The sequence below is a fragment of the Gymnoscopelus microlampas genome, assembly GCF_963454915.1.
Source record: "Gymnoscopelus microlampas genome assembly, chromosome: 8".
In the NCBI taxonomy this organism is placed as follows: domain Eukaryota; kingdom Metazoa; phylum Chordata; class Actinopteri; order Myctophiformes; family Myctophidae; genus Gymnoscopelus; species Gymnoscopelus microlampas.
Genome location: NC_139945.1, coordinates 42,274,546 through 42,296,938, shown reverse-complemented (window position 1 = coordinate 42,296,938; position 22,393 = coordinate 42,274,546). Strand labels below are relative to the sequence as shown.

At 43.3% G+C, this 22,393-nt stretch overlaps 1 protein-coding gene across 1 annotated transcript in view; it reads left to right on the top strand.

Moving 5' to 3' along the window:
* Positions 1 to 18,021, top strand: part of dph1 (diphthamide biosynthesis 1) — an 82,590-nt gene extending 64,569 nt beyond the window's left edge. Inside the window, exons 9-12 of the mRNA XM_084064825.1 lie at positions 747 to 847; positions 10,689 to 10,767; positions 14,638 to 14,772; positions 15,283 to 18,021. Of these exons, the coding sequence (XP_083920951.1) occupies positions 747 to 847; positions 10,689 to 10,767; positions 14,638 to 14,772; positions 15,283 to 15,363 (396 nt within the window). The 3' untranslated portion in view covers positions 15,364 to 18,021. The remainder of the gene's footprint in view (positions 1 to 746; positions 848 to 10,688; positions 10,768 to 14,637; positions 14,773 to 15,282) is intronic.
* Positions 18,022 to 22,393: the final 4,372 nt, after the last annotated feature.

Here is a 22,393-nt window from a genome sequence, read left to right as displayed (position 1 = left end):
TCAATGTGTTAAGTCTGTTTAAAAAAAAATGTATGTATTCTTATTCTTATTCTTAGTCTTATCTCTCTCTCTACTCTTACCTGTACCCTACCTACTGTATACTGTTTTTCGTCTTGCCTGGGTCCAGACCATAGACTCTACCCACACACTTCAGTCTGATTTCAGGCTATTGAATTTCCCTAAGGAGATCAGTAAAGGTCTACCTACCTACCTACCTACCTACCTACAGTACCTACCTATCTACCTACCTACAGTACATCCCCTGACTCAGTGGTTTCCTCTTGTATCCCAGGTATCACCTCAGTCATACCTTCCCCGCAACCTCAAAGACAGAGCCAGCAAAACATGGAGCACAATTGAGCCTTGAATTGGCTCAGCGATTGGATCTATTGACCTTATTAGGCACGGGTGATGGACTAGTAATTCTTATCCCCATTTGCAAATTCCCTGTCTCTTGCAAGCTACTGGAATTAGCCATGTTAATGAGATTGTTAACTAAACCATGCTAGAGCAGAGTGCATTGAAGGACCTAATTAAGGACCCCCTACTGGAAAGCTTGAGTGTGTGTAAGTGTACACATGTATGTACTGTATATGTATGTGTGCAAATGTGCGATATACGACACAGGTTTGTGGAGTTTCGCCTTCACTTCCACGTCCAAGCAGAATAATGTTTGAGGCCTGGGGGAATGGACTCCCTGCTGGCCCATTGGTCTCACTTGCTCATTATTTGTTTTCTCTTATCAGCACTTAGAGTCCAAGCTTGAGTCATCAGGCAAGGCCTTCACACGAGTGCTGCTGTCTGAAATTTTCCCCAGCAAGCTGGACTTGATGACCGATGTGGATGCGTAAGTATAAAGACACACACACACACACACACACACACACACACACACACACACACACACACACACACACAAAATGCACTGCTCAGTGTTGTAGTCCCCCACATTGGACCGTATTACATTTTTAAACTCCTGTCAGCGTTGGGTCATTAATGGTAATATGTCTGCTCTTTGTCTGCCTGTCAACATTTTTTTGTCATCACTTTACTGCCTCATGTTGGGTCTGATTTGAATTGATTTAGAATTATTAATCAGATTTCCGTTTCAGCAATGTGCACTCAAGGTTAAATGTCAAGGTCATCTACTATTGTATAAAGATCAAGTTGTGGCAGGCAGGTGGTGTCTTTCTGTGGCTGGCACGCAGATATGCCTATATATGGACCAGACATTCGTGACACATTGTCAGCGCAGAAATCCCGGCAAATATGGGCATGCAAACATGCACAAAAATGTATATGCACAAATCAGCATGGTTAAGCAACTTCTGTTGTCTGTCACATGTCCATCAAGTTCCACAATGTCAGCTATCATTATTTTCCCATTTTTCTCCCAATTTAGTATGCCCATGTCCTACTCCTGGTGTTTTAATCCAGCCCACACCTAAACCATCTTGATCAACAACTTTAACACTGCAATCAACAACACATGGAACTAATTATTTGTGCAACATTGCACATTTAATTGGAAAGTCAGCGAGTACACCCATTTAGAACTGGGAGCTGCCAAAGCATAGCTTCATAAATAAAATTGGCATTCATGTCTCATGAGATTCTATAATTCTTGCCACAGTAGCAGGAATAAAAAACTCTGCCTAATCAATACTAATATTCAATACTAATACTGTAAGGTGCTTATGACAAACTGGATTTCACTGATATTGCATGGCGAAGGGATGTTTACTGGTCATTACTTTACTCCCAATAGGACTATTTTACAAAATACATTCATATTGGACCTTTCTTTATTTTCTTTATTTTCAAAAAGATACATTTACTGAACATGAGCTCGTTCAATCCATGGATTTTACCTCTACATTATGAGTGAACTCACAAATCAATCACACATTGAGTTCCATTATCTCAGAGAGGCATGTAGATCTTCACTTTACCCTTATGTTTATAGTTGTGGAAGCTGAAACACTGTTTGCCAAGCAATGCTGTTTTCTAGCCAGAAGCTTTTATTAGCATCTTAAGCAAACTTCCAATGTTTCTAAAGTGAATGTCCGTTGCACAAGCTTCATACTTCAGTCAATCCGATGTATCTGACTGCCAGCCAGAAGAAAGGCAAACAGGGACATGGACAGACAGAGAGAATAAAGGGACACAGACGGACAGATGGGTACAAACGGTCCCAAATAGGCCGGCGCCCAATGGACACCGGTCTGTGTACTGTACCTAACGAATGAATTCAGCTAAGACGGAGAATGGTGAATCAGACTATGCTCATGGAAACTTTTTTTCTTTTTAATAAAAAAAAAGTTTTGGGGCTTTTTATGCCTTTATTTAGAGAGGGATAGGGAAAGTAGGCTGACAGGAAATGGGGGGAGTGACACGCAGCAAAGGTCGTCGGGATCGGGAGTCGAACCCGCGACACGCTGTCAGGCTGGCATTGCAGCCTAGGGTGCCTGGACCGTCACGCTACGGCCCAGGCCATGGAAACCATTTTTGATCGTAACCACGTTTTTTGAATGAGGCCCAATGTCTTTCTCAAATTCTACTATACTTGTAGGGACATTTTGCTGTCATATATATACTTTCTCTCTCTCTCTCTCGCACGCACAGGCACATGAAGTCCTTGCACTCCCTCCCTGTGGGGTAGTGCGTGGTGGGATGTGTGAGTGAACCAGTGGGTGAGAGAAGGACAGACAGAAAGTCTGTCAGATTTGGAGAGTGGGCTAGGTTGAAGCAGTGTTACTTGAGGGGGCTCTTTTGATGAGTTAGTAAAGTAAAGTGATCATGGTAGTGTAGAAAATGTAATGTTTTTGCGGGGCTCCCTTCAGATGTATGTATTATTATTACATACTGTATTATTAGATGTATTTACTAGATCACAGAGCATCAGCCAGGGAGGAAAAAGTATCTGGTGCGTCTCAGATGTAGGAAAATTCATTACAAATGACTGCGTACAGCCGAGCCTATTAAGTCTAAATTTTACATACTGTATCAACATTACTACTACTCTACTTGAGCATTCATTATGTAGTCATTTCATAATTCGCTTTTTCCTTCCATGTATTCCCAGTCCATGTACAGCTTTCCACACCTTACTATCTCCTGGATTTGCCACAAAACGAGCAGCACTAGTGGTGTTTGGAGATGTGATTAAATTCTTAAAAGTATATTTACTCTGCTCTGTTTATTGTAGATTCAGATTCTCTGAAATCACTCTTTCTCTCATCCCCAGTCGGATACTTTTCAGAAAGGGCAATGTGCTTGTTCTGGAAATGTTTTTACCTGGGATCCAGCCTGATTCACTATGTTCCGCTGTTTTTTTTTCTCACTTCGCTTATCAGTTTGCCCAGCCTCCTATTTGAGTCGTATTTAGTCGGGATACTACACTGTTTTCCCTGTGATTGTAGTTATAACTCATATGAGCCATTTGCTCACTCTGCAGGTCTATTTACAATAGTAAAGTAGTAGGCAAGCCCATGTTCTCACCTGTTGGTAGCCTGTTTTTCAGAACTTTTCCTAAATAGAGCCATGTATGACTATGACCACTAACCACACCTCCAGCTATTGGTGTTCTCGTTTTGTATAAAGGAGACTCATGTTTGACAATCGGGAGGCTGCATTCACATGGGGCCGAGAGCTCTCGTTTATTTGTATAATAAATTAAACTTCCTGCCTCCCCCCAGCTGGTTCCTTGTCTCTTGAGCTCCGCCTCAGTGTCCCGCCTCCAGGTGTTCTTAGGCCGCCCTCTCTTCCGCTTCCCGTGGGGATTCCAAGTCAGGGCCTGGCGTGTAGTGCTGGTTGCTGGTTTCCTCAAAGTGTGGCTTATCCACCCCCACTTTCGTCTCAGGATCTGCTTCTCTACTGGTTCCTGTCTTCCTCTCAGCCATAGTTCCTCATTTTGTTTGGCCACCTGATCCCAAAGATGCGTTTCAGACAGCTGTTTATAAAAGTCTGTATCCTCTGCAATGTTCTTTTCATCATTCTCCAAGTCTCTGAACCGTAGAGAAGGACGGTTTTTACATTTGAATTGAAGAGCCGCACTTTGGTCGTTATGGTGATGTCCTTGGAGGATCAGACGTTTTTCAGAATGATGAAGGCTGCTCTGGCGTTGCCTACTCTGGCTGTGACATCGCTGTCTGTGCAGCCCTGCTTGTCTAAGATGCTGCCTAGGTACTGTAAGTGAAGGAGTTGACTTCCTGTATGGATTCATCACCTCTGTGACTGTTGTTGGTAGAGGTGTTGATCGTCACCCGAGTTCCACGATTACTGGTCGTGCTGAAACCTTGTCCAAATTTGTCATACTTCATAGATATGTCATAGACAACTTGTGTCATATATGACTGATTTCACGGCTTAGTCACAGTTATATATTGTTCTTTTTGCCCGATTAAGGAATTTTCATATTGAACGTTTTAGGCTGTAGCTGTAGCTGTGGATTTTAATTTGCAAAAGGGCATATATCCCGCTGACTCATGGAATGTGGGGGTTGTTGTAATTCTATATTATGAGGACTTTGTCTGTTTGGCATGGTTCTGTTATGTCGAAATTAGTCAAAGGTGGAGGTACAAGGATGGCAGACAGCCAGGTATGACCTGGCAAGACCCTGGTCCTTCATTGATATATGATGATATACTTAGTCATGACTATGCTATTTTCACTATATTTGGAATAGGGCTTTAAGTGATTAATTCATAATGTACTTTTCCCCTACCTAGAAATATATCCAAAAATGCAAATACTCAAGTAAAGTACAGATACTGTAAACCTTTAGTTAAGTACAGTACTCAACTAAGTTACTGTCCACAACTAGCAAGAGAGGAACAGCTGTTTGCCAGCTCTAGCCTATGCAGCACATTGTACAGTCAGATACCACCCCCCCCCCCCCCCCCCCGCCTTTTACTGTCATAAACACACACACACACACACACACACGCAGAGAGAGAGAGAGAGAGAGAAACCATTAGCAGACGCTCTTAAGTGTGTAATTAGGCTGTCCCCAGGCTTGTTTTAAACCACTGTAGAGATATCTGCGTACCACACACAGATAATGTACACTTACTTCAACTAGACCGCAAATAGCCCGCAATGCTTTTTGAACTTTACATTTTTACTGTGTGAATTTCCCCTTCCAAACCTCCACTTGAATTATATATTTTTGTCTTAATTAAATTACGTTTTCTGTTGACGAGGTGATTGCCTTGTGCTTCCCTCCACGTTGAAAGGTTAATTGTTTTTGCCTTCCTCGGGTCAGGACTGTGAGTGTAATGTAATTGAAGCACAGTCATGCAGGTAGAAGTCCCAATAACAGTGTCAGTGTGTAATGGGCCACAGAGGGTAATGTAGCAAGGCATGAGCTCAAGCTCATGTTGTGCAAACAAGCCTCAAAGTCTTACCTTTGTCTTGCCCAGCCCTAGGCTCCTGGCAAGCTACCATATTGGTCCAAATATAAGCCCGATTAGAAGATGACCCCCCTTTCCAAGATCTGTTTTTGGAAAATGACTTTTTGAAGAAAAATGTTTTACTTGACAATACGGTAAAGGCCCTTACACACTGAAAGCATCATTGAGGCACATTACACAAGTTCGCCTTCTCACATTGTCGATTTAATTTAACAACGTACTTGTGTTTCTACAATTGTCAAACAAGTGAAAACAAACATGCAAACACTGCAGTACAAGTTTGAAATAAATAGAGGTTGTCTTTCTGCGTGGCTCCACGCATTGTTGGATGGTCTGTTGCTTGTCGACACTCCAAAATGGAACCAATCTCTGAAACGTGTCAACACCCACTTGACTCCTCCAGCGTGGTTGTAAACAATGGTTTGATGCTTGGATGATGTGAGCGTCTGATGCTTGCCAAAATGTAATCATACAAGGGTTGGGCCAGTTTCAGGTTTTAATTTCATAACATTTGTCATTATGAGATGTTCTGGTGCTGTGAACCTGTCAGATTTTGAGCATGCTGGTTATTAACAGTAATTGTTTACCTGATGCACATCTTAAAGGTGGTATACTGTAAGTGATATTTTTTGGTTAAAAAATATATTTTATTTAAAAAGTTAAAAGCATTATGTTCCGATAAGTAGCCCCACACATATCATTTAGTAACTTCAATTTCCAGTTCCAATTTTGTATGGTCTTTTTTTTCTCATCACTTCCAATTTCACTTCCTGTAATGTAGTCTGTATGAGTTCTCTCTCCTGATTGGGTAAAAGATATATCGCAGCCTGAAAATGTATTTTCTGTTAAAGAGAAGGGCTGGAGAGTAGGGGCAGCCCGTTAGCTGAACAAATACTCTGTAGCAATGTTTGCTATTGGAATATAGAGCTATTTAACACTTATTTAAGATAATATATATCACTTACACTACCTTGCTGAACTAGTCAGCAAAACGGCACCAAAAACATGGAGATGTGAATTCCCCGGAATTCCTTTCTCAGTATGATAGCTATTAGAAAGGAACAATGGTGGAAACAGCAGTGAGAAAACTAAAGTAAAACAATCAGGGGAAAAACAACCTCTGACTGTTGGTTAGAATTGAAGGAGAACATGTAGATGAAGAGAGACATGGAGTTGGGCACTTTGTAAATAATTACAAAAGGTTGAGAACCTGATGAGTGAGGGGAGGACGGAGCAGGAGATAAGCCGGAGAATCAAAGCAGCAGGAGCGGCATTGCAGTCGCTGTACCTGAAGGCAGAAGGCAAAGCTCTCGATATACCGAGCAATCTTCGTTCCTACTCTCACGGTCATGTGGTCATGAAGTGTGGGTCATGACCGAAAGAATAAGATCGCGAATACAAGTGGTCGAAATGAGTTTTCTCAGATGGGTGGCCGGCCTCTCCCTTAGAGATAGGGTGAGAAGTTCAGTCATCCATGAGAGACTCGTAGTAAAACCGCTGCTCCTTGACTTGACCAGCTTAGGTAGTTCGGGCAACTAGTATGGATGCCTCCCGAGCGTCTCCCTAGGGAGATCCTCGCTGCAAGTCCCACTGGGAAGAGACCCCGTGGCGACCAAGGACCAGATGGGGGGGTTATATCTCCACACTGGCCTGGGAACGCTTCGGGATACCCCAGGAGGAAGCTGCTAATGTTGCTCTGGAAAGGGAAGACTGGAAATCTCTGTTGGAACTGTTACCCCTGTGACCCGATTCCAGATAAGCGGTTGAAGATGGATGGATGGATGAAAACCTGACACCGGGGGTACAAACTAGTGTCAAAGAAAAACCGAGCCTTGAGATGGAGCTCACCTTGTGCTGCTGTATTTATTGTAAGCAACAACTTCACACACTTAAGCCAATGAGTGCAGTACCAACCGCCACAAAGGGGGGAAGAACACCAACACCAACAAAATGCTTATACTCACAAACACTCTTTTTAGGGTTCGTTATCCCCGCCAGGCCGGGTTCGTTATCCCCGCCAGGCCGAACAGCCGAAGGCAAGGGATTATGTTTTCAGTCCTGTCTGTCCGTCCGTCCGTCCGTCTGTCTGTCTCTGTTTGACCGTTCGTCTGCCATCAGCTAATCTCGGGCACTGCTGGTGCTGGACCGATCGGCGAGAAACTTTGCACACACACTCCCAGGCCTAGGAGGATTCCTTGGATCATGACGTAACTCCCCATATAGGCCATGCCCATTTCCGCATTTTTGTTCTTTTATTTTTTGAGAAACACTTTTTGCTCCTACAGATGTTGTCCAAAATTCACCCAAATAGGTACACTTTATCTCTGTAGTCATGTGATCAAGATGTATCTGTCTGATCTTTCAGATTCCATTCCGATTAGCTACGATTGGATTTCAAAGTTTGTGGGAGGGGGCCGTTTTGCACAAACTAAACTGCCAATGTCTGATTGACGTAAAATGTTGCACGCACACTCCAGTAGGCCAAGGAAGAACCCCAAATGTTTCAAATCGGTCTCATGACACTAAAGCCGGTCACAGAGCCCTGGGTAGTCAACCCTTGTGGGGATCTGCGCTCGGAGAAGCGTCTGTAAGTGTGTATGACTGTATGTTTCTGTCTTGTCACATAAAAAGTATACCAGTCACAGCTGATGGGACATTTCATTAGCACCTGCATGGAAGTAGAAGACAATGCAGAGTAGTTGTTGGCAGAATGTGCCAGTTTATAACCCTCAAACTAGAGGCCAAAGTCTCTCTCTCCCCCTCCCTCCCTCCCTCCCTCCCTCCCCCCCTCTCTTTGTTTGTCCCATCCACAGCTAGCTTTTGGTAGACTCAAGGCCATATATTGGCTGGAAATTGAATTTGGACCCCATGCTGCGGGCTTACCTGCTGTGTCACCAGGCATTTTAGTGAGCTGGACCAGCCACTGGGCTAATATTAGCCAAGTCCCTCATGGCACTGTGCACCAATCAAGGATCTCCTCGGGAAGAATGCTCTTGCCCTCCCTCCATCATGGCTCCCCTCTCTCTCTCTCTCTCTCTCTCTCTCTCTCTCTCTCTCTCTCTCTCTCTCTCTCTCCCTCTCACTCATACCCCTCACTGAGTGCTTGCCTCACAGATTCTTTGGAGCGTTCTTGGATAGTTATTTTGGGGCATGCTCCCTTTGCTAGTACTCCCAATGCTCCGTTCGGCTCAGGTGTACATAATACCCAGGTACTATCCTACATGCTCTTATGCTAAGGCGTGTGCACACACACCCACTCAAGCTCGCTCTCTGTATATTTTCTTCTCTCTCTACATATGCTTCCTGTAATTTGAGTGTTCTGAGCCTGTGTGTATTGGCTAAAGCCATACTAATGTATGTGTGCTGTGTTTTGTAAAATGGCTCCAGTGTGAATAGAAGCTGAAATACCTAAAGGTTGTCTTATTGAATTCTACCACTGTTCTAGCTCAGTTTGTCTGCACAGGGAAGTGAATGAGCATCACGCTCTCCTCCCTCAGTTGTACCCATGAAGTGCCCTTGAGCAAGGCACACAATTTCCATCTCTCCAGGGGAGCAGGTCACTGGCCAACTGTTAAAGACTGTTGTTGTGCTGGGCATTTCCAAGGTATGAATGTGTGCCAGCTATATGAATGTGAACCAGGGCGCTGTTGAAAAAGAGCATTTGTGCTCAGCGAACATAGCCTGAGTAAATAAAGTTAGAATGCACTTTTCTGTGAGAGGGGGTATTACCTTTTTATTAAAGAGTTAATATCAAACATAATATAGTAACGTCAGATATATTCCACCTCCAGGGAGGACGAGACAATCAATTTGCCAGTTCAAAGAAAGAAAACTATAAGTGAAGAACTAAACATGTTTGATACTTTAAATCTTTGTGTGTGTGTGTGTGTGTGTGTGTGTGTTTATTCTTGCAGATTGTATTTACCCCCAAAGCAGGGACGTGCTGGCCACTGGGAAATTCGGGAAAATTCCAGAACGGCCGCGCCATTTACGGGCCGCCAAACGGCCGGTGGGCCACCCAAGACAACTGTAGCATGTTTTGTTTTTTTTATTGAAAAAAAATTGAAAATCCCAGAGCTGAATTTTGGTCCCAGCACGCCCCTGCCCCAAAGAACCTTTACCATATTATTTCATCTGCCTTTCCCTTCATCTACTCAGCAATCCAACAGAACTTGGGTAGATGTATAAAACATATGGTACATATTGACGTTTACCGAGCATCTACGCCATTATGTCCCGACCTTTTATGTACAGTATGCCGCAGCTCAAATCATGGATGTCGATATTTCTGATGGAGCGCCACCATTAGGATTAGGCACAAAGATACCGTGGAGATGTAGCACTGGATAGCATTGAGAGCCATTCCTAGCTTCCGTCTTTCTCTTTGGTCTCCATCTTCATGTTGTTCATTTTTTACCACACTCTCTCGTTCCTCCTTTCACATGCTCACCCAGATAAACACCTCTCTCTGCCAATCTACTCAGTCTATGCTGGCTCTCTGCTCCCCCCTTCTCTCTCTCCCCTTTGCCCCACCCCCCCTCTCTCCCTCCTTCTCTCTTATTTCACCACCATCTCTCTTCCACCATATCTACTTACATCTATATCGTTATCGCTTTCACTTTCTTTTCCTCCCTCCCTCCCTTATCTCTATGACTTTCTCGATCTAATAATCACCAACACCAACCACCCTACCCCCCCGTCCCCCGTCCCCCCCCCCCGTCTGCCAGCTATGTAGGCTAGCTCCGTGGAGACCGGGCTGGTGCAGCTTTTTTATTCATGTTCACCTAACCTCTCCCTCCTCTCTCCCCTCGCCACATTTTTCCTTTTCTCACCCTTTTATCGTTGTTATTGTTAGGTCCCCCCCCCCCCCACAATCCCCCCTTTGCTAGATATACATTCAGATAGCGTAGAGTGACTGTGTTTTGAGTTGTGCAAATCAGGACGGATCTCTGCAACAGATGCCAGAGAGCTTTGTGCACCAAGCCAGTGGTGCACGTATCCACATGCAGCCTGCAGTCTGAGATGTGTCCTGCCTCTCTAATACCATCTTCGGTGCTCTCCTGTCTCTCTTGGCACACATTAACTCGCACCTGTGTATATGTATACATATATACATACACACACTGTATATATTAAAGTTCTTGATCCCTTTGATATCTGTGTTGAAGCACTAAACCAACAACCTCTCCTCCTCCTCCTCCTCTCTCTCCCTTTCTCTCTCTCCCCCTCTCTCTCTCTCTCCCTCTCTCTCTCTCTCTGCCTCCCTCCCTGCAGGTGGGTCCAGATCGCTTGCCCACGTCTGTCTATCGATTGGGGCACAGCCTTCTCCAAGCCCCTGCTGTCTCCATACGAGGTAAACACACGCCTGCTATCTATACACAGCAGGAACTGTTATCGCTCACTATCAAAGGAGGACAAACTTTCATTCCACACACACACACACACACACACACACACACACACACACACACACACACACACACACACACACACACACACACACACACACACACACACACACACACACACACACACACACACACACACACACACACACACAGAGAGACATGCATGACTTCCCACCCTTAAAGCCCTTCATAGATGTGCTGTTGCAGTAGCTGCTAAGCTACAGTAACTTACGATAGGGACTACGTGATAGATAGTGGAACCTGTACTTGTGTTCGGATGTGTTGTATATTTACATATAACACTGTGCAGGCTTGCATGTGTTGCAGCCAGAGCAGGGCAGGCTCCACCCTGCAATGAGTGCAGTGGTCTCTTATTTTTGTAGTGGTCCTTTTCTCTCACTCTCACACACACTCACTCACTCACTCACTCACTCACTCACTCACTCACTCACTCACTCACTCACTCACTCACTCACTCACTCACTCATTCGTTCACTCACTCGTTCACTCAATCACTCACTTAGCCTGGTTCCAGACGAATCTGCCATTGCAAAAAGAAATTGCCTTTGGCGGATTAGGTCTGGACCCTCTCAATAGAGATTGTATTTCTCTCCCTCCGAAGTTTTGAGGGACCAATCAGGGCCCAGTATGCAAATATAGGGCGGGTTTATCACCAGAGGCATTTCTTTTATTTGCCCCTTGGAAATGCAGGTTCCACACAGAGATTTCCAGACTAATATCTACGCAGTGATATTATTCTGGCCATGCCAGGCTCACTCACTCACTCACTCACTCACTCACTCACTCAAGACTGTTCACACTGAAGAGCAGCACAGGAGACTAGCTCCCCCTAATGGCTGCAATGGTGCACTGCTTCCCCAGCTGCGTGTTGTTGTTTTTTTATGTAATTTATTTATTTATTTTCAAAACGTGAAAGAGATGGATGGGATAGCAGCGCATAGAGATCCATTTCAAAGTAAAATGTTTGTTTATGTGCCACTGCAGATGGGGTGGCGAGTCTCTGAAGACATGCGTGCTTTGTGATAGGTTTGTCAGTAATGGGCTATTATGTGACTTGGCTGCCATTTGTTTGATATCACCTATTAATTAAATCAATCATTTCCCTCAAAGATGCAGTGCTCTGGCCCCAAGGGGGCTTGAAATGTTATCTTGCTGTTTGGGTTGCTTGATGTTTGTTGCTCAGGCTGCAGATCTTTGTACATCTTATCACAGCCATTGCCTTGGTGTGTACTACAACATTTCAGAGGGAAATCATTTCAAATAATGATAACACAAAACCTATCAACCAGTCCTGGTCCATGGCCATCAGTTGTTATTAACGGACCTTTACGAAATGGGGCTACATGCACTGTACTGATGGTGATAGTATTGATGAATGATACAGGGAAGAAAAAGGCCAGAAATTCCCCTGTGGAAATGAGGATGCATAAAACGGTAATTTGTTCTCATGAGGCCCTTTGGAGCAGAGTGTGTGCCACTCACCCTGACAGCTATTTGGCAGCAATACCTGCGCATGTTAATGATCTGCACCTACACTTGTGTGTACGTGTGTGTGCATACTTGTAAGCTAATTCATCCAGTCATTTGCCCTACTAAAACTGTATCGTACTGCACCCAGCTCTTCTCTCTGGCATTCAGAATTGGGAATGAAAAAGAACATAGGGGGGAGGGGGGTTAGGGTGGAGCAAGTGAGGAGTGGTTGTGGGCGGGGGGAGGCGCTTATTTTCAGTGTCTCATGTTATATTTATAGTCAATAAGACACACTTGGCTCTCCTGTCAGTGTTGTAGGGATTAGTAGAAGCTATCCTCCAAAGGGAGATGCAGTGGTGGTGAGAGGAGCGGGTAGAGGATGGAGACAGAGGATAGAGGCGAAGCAGGAGAATGGGGAACGGCGAGGAAACTGATACATTGAAGTAGACTTAGTCTTGCGTAGCCAGACAACTATTCCACAATCTCCGAAATGCTACATAGAGTCTGGAACTACACCTCCCAAAATCCGAGACAGGAAGCTGGCATCCGTTCGTCATTTCCGTTCACGAAAATATATTTCAAAATGTATTTCATAATATCTTTACATTTTATTTTTTAATTCCCATTTCTGCTAAGCATCCGTTCGTCATTTCCGTTCACAAAAATATATTTTAAAATATCTTAAAAAATATCTTTAACATTTTTTTTTTCATTTCTGCTAAGCAGCACGCTATTTGTGCTTCGATGATTTCGATTTATATTAGAATACATTTGCACGACTGTAAAGATGAATACGCAGCATTTAATTATCAGTGCATATAGTGTGCAACAAAGCATATAGCAAAAGTTTAAAAAGCATTGTTTCCAATCCTGTGGTGTGAGAGCTGCCGGCTTATTGACATAGCTATTTGTTTTAGAATAGACTTGCTGTTTGTAAAATACATATTGTGTTGGGGTTAGGGGATGTGATTTTAGAAGAGCCCTGCCTCATCTGCATAATGTCCTCACAGTTGCTAGCAAACTACTGGTTCCGGAAATGGTAGGAGTATAGAGAATGGCAAGAGGCTGAAGGCTTTTGCCTACTACAAGGTTGTAATGTTCTGTCTGAGAAATCTGGAAATGGAACTTGAATGAGGAAAACTCAATTCTGCCTCATCTCATCAGCTTCTGTCAAGGCGCTCCTGAGCAAGGCACGTAACCCTCAATTGCTTCTGTTGATCTGCAGAGTGCGTAGTAACTCCCACATGTCCCAGTGCAGTACCCCCAACTGTTGTTCCTGACACCTTGACAACAGATTTCTAACCATTTTAAACCCTATACTGCTGATCTGGGTCACCCAGGTGTCTATTAATTCCCCCCTCATTTTCCCCCTACACAAAATCTCTTTGCCGAAAACAAGTGCTGTAGTGCTACTGGATTATGGCTTTATGAGAATGAAATGCATTAACCACCCTTAACTTCGTATGAATAATTTGGAGATCGGTCAATAATCCCATAAGGAGCCATTTTATATTAGGACTTGCTAAGCATGTGAATAGAATGTATTGATTAATTTATTCACTCAATAGCCTATATATCAACATTCAGAGACAATTCTATTCCACATTTTTGAATTATTATGCGAGGGTTGCCATTCTCCCGCAGCACCTGGTTTGGCATGCAGTGTAACTGCAGAGACAACAGCCGTGACAACTCTGACTAAATTTATGCAGACTCAATTGTGACACCTGTCTGGTGTGTGAGTCTGTCCCATGGCTTCTCCACAGTGCGGTACTACTGGGGCCAGTCAAACACGTACCGTAAACAGGGCTTGTATTCCTACTATTAACCACTTTCAACCTTGTCTCCATATTTTGGGCATGTCATTAATTCTGAAACATTTTGAAACAATTCAAAACAGGGAAAATTGCAGATCTACAGTATAAGCTTGGCTGTTTCTGCTTTGTACAACAAACTATAAGGTCGTTTGACTATTATGCCCTGGGAACTTTACTGATATTCCTCATTGTTTTAACTACGTTTGTCATTGTGTATACTATTACTGTTACTAACACTCTATTGTAATAGACATGTAATGGTTGTGTTGTTTCGTTTGTTGTGCATTTGGATATTATGGACATACTACCCACTCAGCACCTATCACATGCCTGTCCACCCAGGAAGGGGGTCCGCTCTTTGTGACTTTGGATCCTGTGCTACACAATTAAATGTGACTTCACTTGTACGTATCTACTTCGTATGTACTACTGCATGTCTCGGAAATCTTTCTTTCTCTCCTCTTGTTAATCATTTTCTTCTTGTTCCCTGTCTCTTCCTCTCCATAGGCGGCTGTGGCTCTGCAGCAGGTGGACTGGCAGAAAGTGTATCCCATGGACTTCTATTCCAATCAAAGCCTTGGGCCATGGGCACCTAACCACCCTGACAACCAACCAGCTCGGCCTGCCCGCAGACAGACACAGGTGATGAGAGTAAGGGGATAAAAGAATGCCAATTCAAGTAGGGTGGGGAGGGCAGCGATAGCAGGATAGCGATAAGGGGTGAATCCACATAGTGCCAATGTGTGCCCTGTGGTTTACATTGGAGCTTAGTATCACCACACTGCCACCCAGTGGCATAGTGACAACAGAAGTGGATCATAGACTACTCTCTTACTGGTAGAACTGTGAGTTTGACCTTGAAGTGCAGTATGCAGTGTGCTCTTTTGTCATGAAAAGAAAAATGTTTAATTCGTTCATGTCACTGCAGCCATATTAATACTCGGAGTTGTTCACAGTTGACCATATTCACATGCCGGCCATTTTGCTCTCGCATCATATTCACTGGGGGGGGGGGGGGGGGAGACGCCGCCACGCCCGAGTTTGACTTAAGAACAAACTGTGAATATGGTCAATGTGAGCATACATGTTAAATGCGTCTGCATGGGGTGGGTACTGGCATTATTCTAAAGCTTTCCCACTGTCTTCCTATAGAAGCATGTCTCGGAGCCGGCCTCTTCCACCAAGAAGTGTGAACAGAACCAGTGTGCCCCCTGTGGTTGTCAAGGGAAATGAGTGTGTGTGTGTGTGTGTGTGTGTGTGTGTGTGTGTGTGTGTGTGTGTGTGTGTGTGTGTGTGTGTGTGTGTGTGTGTGTGTGTGTGTGTGTGTGTGTGTGTGTGTGTGTGTGTGTGTGTGTGTGTGTGTGTGTGTGTGTGGTATATTTGCACCACCACTGTCATTGTCCCGGATGCCTTGTTCCACTGTCCCTCTCATGGACAGCACCCACCAGGAGTAATGCCAACCCTGAGGGAGGGAGGTAGCTATCACACACCCCCCCAGGAAACACAGGTAGTGACAGAGACACTCTGGAGCCCATCCAATACAAAATGGATTACCGTCATTAAAGCCTTGTAGCATGGCATACGAAACCAAATGTATTGTTCTTATTCATTTTTACAGTGTCTGGATATATGTTAAACTCATAGCAGATAAAAGAGAGAGGGTGAGAATTGTGTGTGTGTGTGTGTGTGTGTGTATCTGCACATATACTGTGTATATATATAGTGTATATGCCTGTGTGTGGGTGCGCACAAGCATGTCATATCCCTGCAGAAGAACTGCCATCTTCCATCGCACTAATAGGGGAATTCTTTCAGAGCTGGGACATATTTAGGCATTTCATATCTCAGGCTTACTGCTAGATTTGCATATTGTCAAGAGTTAGATGCTGAGATGACCCTGAACAGGTTGTATGAAGGGACGTGTCTGTGAATGTGGGTGGCATTAAATGTAATCCCTGAATAAACTCCATACTGTATGCTGTCAGACACTTCAGGTTGAAACCCCTTATGCCACATTTCAAACACAACCAGGACACAACCATCTTTTGACAAGAAATCTTTTTATGCACAAATTAATGCCACAAAGAGATAGGTATTAAACATGTATTGTATGTATTTTATTTGTATCACTGGGCTAAATAAGATAATATAGCACATTTATTTGGATTGATTGATTGATTGATTTGTTCTTTTTATGTGCAAAATAATACATCCCCTAAGATAATACATAAAAGCGTGCAACGTAATCCTGGATGGAAGACAATAATAAGGACAAGAACTATCCACACAACATGCAAATTACATTAACAACACAGTTAGACATTTATACATTAAATCACGCCATCCAAAAAAGTGTGTGTGTGTGTGTGTGCGAGCAGGCGCATGTGTAAGTATAATAGTGTATGAAAGAGTGGTTTGCGATGCATGGGAAATATGAGTTTGTGTATCCAAAACAACTAGTGCCTGAGAAGGCAGAGATGCGCTCTGACCTGACCGCTAAAAACATTTACACAAAATATAATAGCTAAAGGAAAGCTACTACAGCAATACATCGGTATAAAAGAAAGAGCTCTTCACTCGATTCACTGCACAAGATCATACATACACTATTATTATCATCATACTGGGGATGTACCTTGTACCATCCTTATATGGGCCAGTCCTGCCTGTAACCCTGAACATAAGATTCATTTTGATTTGTTCAACACACTGCTCTACTGGAAGCATGCCAACCGCTCTGAATCATGGGCCTCTATATGGATTCAGGAGGGAGCATTCAACATAACGGATAATGTTTTGGATTACCTGCATATTATGTATTAGCTTGGCTGACTAACCACTAAACCAGACTGAACATACAGTAGCTGATGTGACACTGTATCAGGGCAGACCCAATTAAGCCTTTTAAATTTAGTGTTCAACTCCCTAGTTTTGCGGTATAGAACTTTGGTTTAATTGCACTATTTCAGAGAACCCTTTTTCCTGGAAAGTGTGTTTGTGGTCTCCCCTACCTCTCTTCTATCCCCAAAAATACCCCAGTTTGAACACTCAGGCTCTCACAGCGAATCTGGGGTTTTCTGTCAATTCAGGCACGGCTATCTAACTACATCTACTAACTATTACTAGCTAATTGAGGGGCTGTTAGACAGCATTTGGGACACTGATAAGATGTACTATTACTACAGTATTAATAAAACTAGATCAGCTGACACTGAACCCCATGCTGAGTTACACAGCAGTGATGCCACCATTGTGCCCTGGCTGTGCAATGACATTCACTCTATTATAATAAGCTATAAGACATAATGGTACAACTCCTGGAAGTCATCTTGAAAAATGGCAGCCATTTTGAATTGTTTGGGTGGCCAGCTCCCCTTTTCACAATAGTGGACCTTGAAGAGTATTTGTGCCAAATATCATCCTTGTATCACAACCTGAAAGATTATATCACCATCTGCTCCACTATGGTGGTGGCCATCTTGAAAAAAAATTGTTGCCATCTTGGATTTTTGAGTGGCCAGCACCTTTTTCCATAAGATCGCCCCTTATAGAGTATGTGGGCCAGATTTCATGCTTGTATCACAACCTGAAAGATTATATCACTATCTGCTCTGCTAAGGTGGCGGCCATGTTGAAAAAATGGTCGCCATCTTGGATTTTTCAGTGGCCAGTGCCTTTTTCCATAAGACTGGCCCTTACAGAGTATGTGTGCCAAATTTCGTCCTTGTATCACAACCTGAACGATTATATCACTAGCTGCTCCGCTAAGATGGCGGCCATGTTGAAAAAATGGGCGCCATCTTGGATTTTTGAGTTTTTTTATGTCTTTCCAGATATCTTTGGACTGGTGAGCATTTCGTTTTGCTGCACCAAAATAGGATTGTGCCTTGGCTTTCTCCTTGTACCTACAGTAGCTTGGTTTATCTCCCAGAGTATTGGTCTGCCTGGAGTTACAGTATATTTTCAATTCATTAGATGCCTGTCTCTCTGTCTGATCAAAGCAAGCATCTCATAAGCGTTTCATTTCCAAAATATGTTTAATTCCTCATTGATCAGTGCCACAAATGCATAATTTCCCATGTTCTTAAAATATAAATTTATCCTAAGAATGATTACAGAATCTTGCTCGTTGTTGATGTATTACTCTTTTCTTTTTCGTTACAATAAAATAAATGAAATAAACAGGTGCTGCTGAAGTGATGAGCAGTTTACTAGACTGAGGGGATGTGTTCCTGGATGCATGCACTGTTAGTCACGACTGCTCTCCATCTTCATTATTTATTGATGGAGGAGCCTGTCAATAAAAACTCTATTGCTACCTGGCTGCTACTGCAGCCAATGATTGACAGCAGTGTGCCATGGCTTCTGTTGATCCTGGGAAGCCCTGTCTCTTCTTGAGTGATGCAGTACATTGTCTAATGTACCCTTGCTCTGTTTTGATTTCCCAATTCTTTTAAGATTCATTAAAAATGTTCAAAAATATATGTAGAAGCTGCTATTTTTTTTTATAGCCAACGTATAAATGGATGAAGTGGTTAAAATGATTGTGATGCTGTATTTACAACCCCCCCCCCCCCCAGGACCCTGTGGGGGGGGGGGGGGGTTGAGAACCACTGAGATACTTCATCTACTCTGCTCCATATCTCCTTGGCAACAGCAGGTTAGTGTGATACAGCTTGTGTTTTCAGTCACATGACCGGCTGCTGGCTGTCTTAACAGTTTGGTGCTACAGATAGCAGCTTTAAATGATGCCAGGCTGGTTCAGAATAAATTTGTAACAAGCAGAGCTTTGTCTACTTTGTGAACTGCATTTGGAGAGAGAAGAAGATAAGTTGCTTTAGAAGTAAAAGTCTGCCGTTCCCACAAACTTTTCAGTCTTAAAGATCTGAAGAAAGCTTTTGGAAAAGGAGCTTTAAAGTTTTGTGAATCCAAATAGATCAACGGCAAATTAATAATTTAAGGAGAAACTTCAAATGTCAGCCTGCTTATGTAATTGTACAATGATGTTCTCAAAGTACAGTGCTCATTTACAAAGACATAGGCTTCGATGATAGGACCTACAGTATGTTAATTACTGTATGTCCACCCAACTTAAGTGTGTGAGTTGTCTATGAGGACTGATTAAAAGAAAACTGGGAGAAATAGTCTAACTGTTGTGTAATTGCGTCCGAAGGCGTGGCAGAGACTATGTTTATATGACTATGTTTGAGCAGCTAATATCCCGTGCCGTTGGGCCGATCGCAGCAAAACTGTGCACGCACACTCCCTGGATGCCAGAGCAACAATTTGACAGTAGCCTACTCCTACAGATTTTGTCCAAACATCAAGTTTGCAGGAGTGCTTCGATCCGTTTTGAACAAAATGTCTGAAATCATGAACACAGCGTGCGATTTCCATGAAATTTTGCACACACATTGCCACTAGGCTGGGGAAGAATGTCACTTGAACTTTGTCAAATCAGCCTCATGGTGGCGCTACAACAGGCCAATTCACGTTTTTACCTATAACTGCACCGATCTGCGTAAAACTGCGTATGCACACTCCCTAGAGCCCAAGGAAAAACCTTTGCCTTGCATTTTTCACATCTGTCGTTTATAGCGCCACCAGTAGGCCGACTTTTTGACATACATCACGCAAATTGGTACACATATCTCTATAGTCAAGTGATCAAGACAGATCTGTCCGATTTTCATATTCCATCCTGATTGGCAAATTCCGAACATTGCTGCACAATAACTTACCTGACCTGGTGGAGACCTGTGCTCCGAGGAGCACTTTTTATAGTTTATTCATGTTTTTACTTTTATTTAAAAGAATAGTACATGTACAATAGTATTACCGTAGACAGTAGGCTACCCCACCCCCAATGTTAAGCCACTTTCATTTCATCCAATATTCTTGCCACTTTCAGAAGAAATTCGGGATAACTTCATCTGTCAGATAATTGAGTTCCTCTTTCACAGTATTATAGATTTATTGTCTCCGCCAGGCCGAAAGGCATGGTGAGAGAGTATGTTTTACCCTCCGTCCGTGTGTCCGTGTGTCCGTGTGTCCGTGTGTTACCACCAAATCTCCGGCACCGTTGGCCCGGTCGCTGCGAAACTGTGCACACACACTCCCTGGATGCCAATTCAGAACCTCTGCCTCAAATTTTTCACATGGGCCTGTTATAGCGCCACCAGGAGGCCGATTTGTGCAAAACCCATTTTTTCACATTACTCCTACAGTTTTTAACCAAACGTCATGCAAATCGGTACACAGTATCTCTATAGTCATGTGATCAACCCTGATCTGTCCGATTTCCCATATTCCATCCTCATTGGTTAAGGTTGCCATCCAAAGTTTGCAGGATTGGTCCGTTTTGAACAAACTGCCTCAAACCATGAACGCAGCTTGCGATTTCCGTGAAATTTCACACGCACATTCCCACTAGGCCGAGGAAGAAATGCCACCCTTTTCACATTGGCCTGTTATAGCGCCACCAGCAGGTCTAATTTAGCAAAACACATTTTTGGAACAAAATGCCTCAAATCATGAATGCTGTGTCTGATTGCCGTGAAAGACCTAAGAATAAATGGCACCATTTTCACATTGGCCTATTATAGCGCCACCAGGAGGCCAGAATAACGTACCTGACCTGGCGGAGACCTGTGCTCCGAGGAGCACTTTTTCTAGTTTTAATCTCTTTTTAATTTGTCAGCAGTCTTGAGTAGCAGTGTGTGAAAGAGTGTTTTGATACAGGCATGGTTCATTTTTTTTACACAACTTTTGGGGGTCTAACTTTATCCCTCAATTGAATAAATCAACCTCTTTGTAAAAGTTGTGATTGACTGACCACTACAGCCTGTTTTATTAGATGCTCGTAAAGTGTACAGAACATTAGCTTTGTCTAGTTTATCAACCTGTGACTATTTAGAACAAAATAATGTTTCTAAATATTCAATAACAATATCATTAGTGTAATTTTCTTCCAGATATAAGGTTAATCCTTAAGTCGACCAGGACACCCATGGTGGACCCATTCAAATTGCATTATAAAACAAAATGTGAGACACCAGGGGTTAATGAATAATACTGCTCCAATGCGACTCTACCAGTGTTATCTACCCGGAAATAATTTGTGTGTAGTTTGATGATTTGTCATGATGATTTGGTCTATAATAAGCACCAGACAGAAAGCTCTTCCGATCTGCCAGCATCAGACAAGCACAAAAAGTCACACAAACCCCTGTCTTACTCCTGCACACTAATGTATTGGCTATACTATACTTCAATTGGCCACTAGGTAGCACTATTTACATAACCTGAGACGATGCAGCTGCTTGTGTGATGCAGTTGAATCCACACTTTTTGTGGCAGTTGGCTGCTTGCCTTGTGAGTACCCAATGTGCTCTCCAGTCTGGTCAGTGTAATTGTGTCCAGATGTTGCCCGGGAAGAGTGCTCTATTCTCCTCAATTTCACTTGGCATCCCCTTTGTCCCACCCCTAGCCCCTCTCTCCAAATGCATAGACCCCTTAACAGACGACGTCACACTAATAAGAACCAGTATGCGTGCAACCAGTATGCGCGCAATGAAACTTGAATGAATTCTTTACTGTCAGGTCTCGCTAGGATGCGCCTCACTAGCCAACACACAAGAGGGGGTTGGGGTGTGCTGAAACCAGCGCACCCCAAAACAACATGTTGAGAATTGATTGCCTGAAACAATCACCTGTGCGTCCTGTCTCAATGCAGGTAAACAAATAATTGGTCTATTTGCCATCATGCTCTACCATCTGCAAACCAGTTCCCTGAGTTTACGGAACAGATATTATTGCATAATTATCCACATGAACCCTAGCACCCCTATTCTGGGACAAACATTCTGCAAAAATAGCAGATCTACAAGCTAACAACACATCGCTTTGTGATGTGATGTGAGCTTGTAGATCTGCTATTTTCAGCAATGATACTTGGTGTAGTGGGAAAAAGGAGGCAGTCTCCACGTGTCAATGTGTTTTGCAACACATTGCAAAACACAGCCTCTCCTCATCATAATTACTGCTTGCCATAACACTTTACCTAAGTCGATTGTGATTGGTGCACAGTGTTAATTTTGTCTAAGACTAAAATACTAAGGTTTTGATATTTAGTCGATCAAGACTAAATATCATAAATTACAATAGCCAGTAGCCTAAAATGTCATAAGAGAGAATGCAAACTCACCACGCCACTGAATATCCTAAACATTTGGTTTGAGTCTCTGTTTTGGTGAATATGAAA